Raw genomic sequence first — 6,850 nt, forward strand, 5'->3', positions numbered from 1 at the left:
CGAAATCAGTGTTGGAAGTTGCATAGGCTAAATCATATTTTATGTAAATATATAATTACATACTAGTAAGAGATATAGGAAAAATCTTACTGCCATCAGAAAGGTATACTATTTGTGATATTCCAATGATAAATTCTTGAAATATAAAATTATTACAAACCCCGAAAAATGTGCCCAAAATCACGTACTAAAAATCATCAACTTCCGGGTTTTTCCAAAGTTTTCGACATTTCGTCTGATGGCACTCATTTTCACAAAATTTAAATCCGTGTCGCAAAAGGTTTGGAGTGCAAGTGTAGCGTTCGATGTAAGTAGTAAGTAATTACTGCATTGACAAGTTGAAACCTTATAGAAAACAACTGATAAGAGGTAAGTAATGTGTTTGCTCTTTCATACACATACGTCGTTCTCTTTCTAATTTTTATACCTGCGCTACAAGCCCTAAACCCTTACCTATAGTTCGTTTTTTTAGCATTAGAAATTAGGTAAACAATCTTGATGTGTCTTTTAATTGAAAAACACATTTTAAAAATAAGTTACGGCAAATATGAAACAATTATGAATCTAATACGATCATCTATATTCTTCTGCTTTCGTAAGTAATAGTTACTGATTTTTAAAAAGCGTTTTTCAATTAAAAGACATGTCAAGATCGCTTACCTTCTTGCAAGTTCTTTCTAATGCTAAAAAAATGAACTATAGAGATGCCGCGCTAAGTTATCCGCATTATTATAGTAACCAATGTAACCATCTTATATTATTGAAGCACATTTATAACACTGGAATGGTTTTTAATGTGTACGCAAGAAGTTTTGATTTTTAGTTACATACAAAAATGACCACCTGTCTACTTTCAATCGAGAGTTAATCGAGAAATTTAATCGATTAATATTAAGATTAATTCAATTTCAATCGTATGTTAGGTCGACTAAATTAATCGCGATTAAATTAATCGCCGATTAATTTTGACGATTAACTTTTTTAATCGATTGATTAGTCGATTAAAAAGTTAATCGATTAATGCCCATCTCTGATATGAGATAGTAATTTTGGTTGATTTTGGAGTCAATAAATTGGATTTAAGAAACCGTCACGGTCATAATCGTACTCGTTCAATACTTTAAAACTATATTGTACGCGCACTCATTTTCGAACCTATAAATGCGTCCACGCGAATTTTCACTACGAAACAGATCAAAGCCTGCACAGTGCGCTCCTGAAAAACCGAAACGTAGGTATAATTTCGCTGGCCGAATATTCGGCGGCTGGATACCGGATATTCGGCCGACGATCGAGCCGAATATCCGGTATCCGGCCAAACAACTATCCGTTGCGTCTCTAGTTAATATTGAAACGTTTTTCAGGTGGATCCGTCTAAAATACGAGCGGCGGGCGTTCCTGTCGTCCACCGAGGTGCCGACCGGAGTGGAGTCCCTCCTCACGGCCTCCTCGCGCGGCGCCGTGTGCTCGCTGGCGCGCGTGCTGGCCGCGCCGGCGCCGCGCGCGCCCTCGCCCGCCGAGCGCGCGCTCGCGCTGCGCGCCGCGGCGGCTGCGGGACAGCTACCTGCCGCACAACTGCTCATATGGGTGAGTTCTACCTTATCATCAAAAAAACATTCTCATCTAGAAAAACTCGAACACATTTTTGCAACCGTGATCTAGGGACGATTTATAACTACAGACCGCTGTGCCGATATTACAGGATTCTATATTTCACTTTTGTGGAACTGAAATTTGAAGATTGCCATAGTGACATTAAATCGAATTTCGACTATCTTGAAAATGTAACATGGAACCCTGTAATATTAGGCCAGCGAAACGTTAAGCGTGTCAGAGGGGCTACCGCGAAAACAGAAATCCGCAAATTGCGGGGATCTTTCTCTTTTACTGGAGTAAATGAAGGCGTGATAAGATTGACAGAAAAATGCCTGCAATTTGCAAACTTCGATTTTATTTATTTATTTTAAACTTTATTGCACATACCAAAAATACAACAGGCGGACTTAATGCCGGTATAGACAAGATAAAAGGCGGCGGCAATAGGCGGTTAAGATTTTCGCGGTTATAACCCAGACGCTTCTGTATATTTTCACTATAAAGTTGAGTAACAATTCTATAGTAAATAAAAGCAAAGAACGTGTCTGACCCGCTCAATGTCTATTATAGATATAATCACAAAAATCAATTCCTGAGCTTTAATACAGCCCAAGTAAACTAAAACTCGACACTCAACAACGCATCCTTTTAATATTGAACTTGGCTCTCATTTCACATTTATGGTTTGATGAAATATTACCATTACATTATTTACTGTACTCGTTTAAGTACACATTGTTTACCAATTAGAGTCGGTTGCACCAAACTGTTCGCATCGTTAAAAAATTCGCTAAATTATTATGTATGGAAAGTTTCATAGTAAAACGCCGGGGCGCGCCAGCTGACGTTGATCAGTCTATCAAATGTGGTTGGTGCAACTGAACGGCTACCGCGAAAACCGAAATTCGCAAATTGCGGGGATCTTTCTCTTTTACTCCAACGAAGGCGTAATTAGAGTGACAGAGAAAAATCCCCGCAATTTGCGAACTACGATTTTCGCGGTTATAGCCCTGGCCCTTAATGTCATATTGTATTTTACAAACACGACAACTAAATTTTGTAGACACTGCGGCCACACTAAATTTCCGAGATATAAATATTGACTAACCTAGCAAGTACAGTCGTATATTATAGTACATTGTGCAACATAGGGCGTAAGTTGAATATTGCAAACGAGAGTAAGTTAAATCGCGACGGCTTGCCGGAGCGATTTATAGACTCGAGTTTGCAATATTATTATGCCCCGAGTTACACACAATGTTTTTCATCACACTTGCGATACAAAAATTAAGTATAAAGACAAAAAACTGTTAATTATGGCACTAGAAACTTCATAACTTCCTAGGGAGAACGCTTTTTCTATAATTCCCGCTAAACCTGAGTGCAATTCCACATTTACTGAGCGAGTGTGATGAAATAATCGTTTGTCCTTATCTGTCCTTTTGGGGGTCCCTTTGTTTCCCATAAAGTTTTAAGTCATAATGTAACGTTTGTCATATTATCGTTAGTCATAAAACTGAAACCGTTAACTTTTCAGGATTTTCGTAAGGTTATTCTATAGATGGGTTAGGTTAGGTTAGGTTTGTTTTATGGCAATCCTGAAAAGTTACGCGTTTCTGAGAAAAACCAATTATGACTAACGAAAATTCGGACAAACAATACATTATGGCTTAAAACTATTTGGGAAACAATAGAGACCCGTCTTTTTGTCTTTAGCGTTTGTTAGAAAGAGACAAAATTTGAGTTCCATTTCTAAACATATTCAGTTTATCTAATGTACATGTTATTCTCTTCCAGCACAACGGCAACCCGAACTACCCCGACGCGGACGGGCACACATGCGTGTTCTACGCGCGCGCCGCCGCCAACCACCTCTCCGGCGTACCCCCCCACTACCCCAAGAACCTCCAGCTCCTCTGCCCCCTCCACCCCAACCCCCCCCAACCCTCCGACAACTCCTCCAACACCAGCTCCAACTCCTCAAATAAAAGCAACTTGAAAAATCCCGAACCGGAATGCAATTGTATTATCTTCGAGTTGCTTAATGCTCAGAGCGCGGCGAATGCTCTAGTCGAACTTCTGATCGGTTTACAAAATAATCAGTACATGAATGGTTATGAAGGGAATGGGTTCAGCCACGGGACGCTAGGCAGGGGGTCTTCGCTCGGGGGCTTAGGGGGTAATCTGTCCTTGACCAACGGAAAGTGTGGAAGTATTGTTTAATTTATTTGGATTACGTTACCCGATTGTTGGTATTTACTGTAATTGTAATTTATTTTTAGTTTAAATAAAAAAATGTCATTGTGAAAATGTTTCTTTGCAGTTGCAAACGAGTTTCTTTTATAAATATAATTATCTAAATTATACGTGAATTTTATCTGTCAATTTAAAGATACTTAAATTATATTCATTAGAGGAATTATTAGATAAAAATGTATAGTCCTAATTTATGACATATCCCATAGTTCAAATTTCTGTTCAATAGCAATTTCATACAATTAGCGACAGACATTTTTAGACTAAATATCTTGGAGGATATAACCAATGGAGACGCCATGCCTAAAATTTTCGGTACAAAATAGTCTGCCGTTTTTTGCGGGGGAGGGGCACATCAAATGTATAGGAACGTCATGTCAGATAAACGTCAGTCCATACATGTGGTTGACCATTGGCCGCCTATTTTCGACAGAGGGGAACGCCTGTTAATGGCGGCTCCATTGTTAATTACTCCGAGCTAAATATGGATCCCACGTGATTTTTGTATGAAAACACGAATTCGTGTTGGGAAAGGGACGGAGATATACGAATCTAATGTTAGGTCTCTTTCTGGTTATTGGTGTTGATTCAAATTTTGGAATTCTGTAACAGAGTAACTGTTATTGACTTTATACTGTAAATATCTTGATTGTCAAAATGGTCGTTATTGACAGATATTGTTGTCGAACTGTCCTGTCACTTCCGGTCAGGGTTTTAAACATGGCTACAAAGCATAGGCAAAAGAAAACTGAGACGCAACTACTGTAGCAGTAAATTTGACAGCTGAATTAGATAGCTCTGCAACTAATAGGTCGTCAATCGGCCACTTGCAGCGCCATCTACTTTAACTGTCAATTTTGCGACTTCAATATTTTCATTTTTTTGCGTGTTTTGCCTATTGGTATAAAGACTATAAACTAGTATAAAGTGACATAGATGTACAACAAAACTTTTTACAGTAAGTAATGTATGCTACTTTACCGTCCTAGTACGGTAATTGGCACAATACGTGCATATGTCGAAAATTTAAAGAGCCATATGTACTGTAAAACGTACTATACACGTGCGAAAAGGTAATTCGCAACTCGTGTCGATTCAAATATATCGCAACTTGTTGCGAATCGCCTACTTTTCGCACTTGTGTAGTAATGTACTATAAAGTGTCATTCTATAGAACTTCCTACTATGAAAAAAAAAACTATGAAAACAAACCGCCATTCTGAAATCATCATTCAGTGACAGTTTCAATATGGCGGTTTGTTTACATAGTCACAGGATAAATAATAGTACTAGGTACAGAAGACTCACTCTCTAACAAAATGCGTCTGTCCTGTCACGATCATCACAGATATGGCCGCTAGGTGGCGACAGCGCCACGCGCGGCTTATGGCAAACCCCAAAATTGGGGTCGAACGGATGGACTTTTAGCTACCTGTAGCAAAGCGACGAAATCGCGGAGTGAGCCACGCCTGACATAGTTAGCAAGTTCTATAGAATGTCACTTTAGTGTCACATGATCGGTTGCATTTTTAACCAAAGTTAACTTATACCGTGTGGATACCGATTTTGAGTAATTAATAGGAGAAAAGCTGTTTCTTCATACACTTTTAAAATGTGACGCAAACCTTAAAATGTTGATGTTTTCACTAAACCGTGCAATAGTAGTTTAGCTTAGGGTGGTATTCCATCTATCCAATATCTTTGTCCAATGTGTCTTGCGTCTCACATTTTGCTTAGTGAGAGAGTGAGGTGCACAGACATTGGATCAAGATATTTGACAGATGGAAAACCGACCTTACAGACGAATAGATGTGCAGTCATCAAAACATATGAAAAAAAAAGTTTTGAGTCAGAACCCCTAGTGTATTTCATACGATAGCGTGACCAGCGTTCGCGTTTGCGTTACGTCTATTTTTGTATGGTATTTTGAAGAGCGCGCCAAGCGGGACATTTTGGAAACTCAAAATCCCATTCAAAATGACAACGCAAACGCGTACGTCACGCCACGCTATCGAAAACTTATGATTTACGAGCAAACTACTTACAGTCAAAATGCCAAACGTATAGTAAAAATCTATTGGGATAACAGGGGTCCTAGCCAAGGTGACAATCGTTGATAGAAAGCTCTAATCGAAACTTAACACATTCATTACCAGCGACTCGCTAGGGGAGTTCACTGTTCGTAGGCGCTTTTCGCTACATACGGTTTTTCCCGTGTTATCGGCTACGCTCGTAGGGCGTAGCACTGAACACTGAATGTGTTAAATAATGTATAGAAATAGCTCTATGGAAAATAGTCGCGTGACTTTCCGTAGCATCTGTCATTCCAATTTTTTCTCTTCGTTTGGCGTTTGTCGATGTCATCTTGGCTAAGCCCCCAGAAACGTATCAATTGGTGATTTAGTTTTGATATTTGGCGTGTTGAGATATTTCTGCTTTGTTACGGTGTTTAATGACTTATCTTATTTTTCATCTATATTCACATGCATCACATACAGAGCTAAATAAAAGTTGTACAAAATCTGTGGTAACATCGATTACCAAGGTTTGATACAGTAATTTGAGTACCATATCGTACCTTGTCACACTGACAAGCAATATGATGGCTCCTCTACACGATGGGCCAACGCCGGCCACTCTAAGGGACGCAGCCATGCGGTAGAATGAGATAGCAATATCACTTGCTCCCAGGGCTCGGAAACCGGTATTTGCTCCATACAAAAATACCGGTATTATTACGTTCTGTTTCGTTCTTTGGTTTATTATTTCTTTTTTAATTGGACAATCTGATAACACATATTCATTACCTAAATACATAATCCAGTCTTACGTAAAAAGCATAAAATAATTCAAAATATTGGTCTATTTCGGGGTTTTTGAAAAATACCGGTTCCGAGCCCTGCTTGCTCCCTCTAACGCATAAATGCGTCCCTTGGAGTGGCCGGCGTTGGCCCATCGTGTAGAGGAGCCATGAAAGTCGTTACAGACGTCATACTAT

At 39.2% G+C, this 6,850-nt stretch overlaps 1 protein-coding gene across 4 annotated transcripts in view; it reads left to right on the forward strand.

Moving 5' to 3' along the window:
- The window catches only part of LOC134664275 (centaurin-gamma-1A), a 424,789-nt gene extending 418,340 nt beyond the window's left edge, over positions 1-6,449 (forward strand). For all 4 annotated transcript variants that reach the window (XM_063520824.1, XM_063520825.1, XM_063520826.1 and 1 more), the window contains 2 exons: positions 1,365-1,587; positions 3,394-6,449. In XM_063520824.1, the coding sequence (XP_063376894.1) occupies positions 1,365-1,587; positions 3,394-3,819 (649 nt within the window). In that variant the 3' untranslated portion in view covers positions 3,820-6,449. The remainder of the gene's footprint in view (positions 1-1,364; positions 1,588-3,393) is intronic.
- Positions 6,450-6,850: the final 401 nt, after the last annotated feature.

Source organism: Cydia fagiglandana, chromosome 5 (genome assembly GCF_963556715.1).
Source record: "Cydia fagiglandana chromosome 5, ilCydFagi1.1, whole genome shotgun sequence".
Lineage (NCBI taxonomy): Eukaryota > Metazoa > Arthropoda > Insecta > Lepidoptera > Tortricidae > Cydia > Cydia fagiglandana.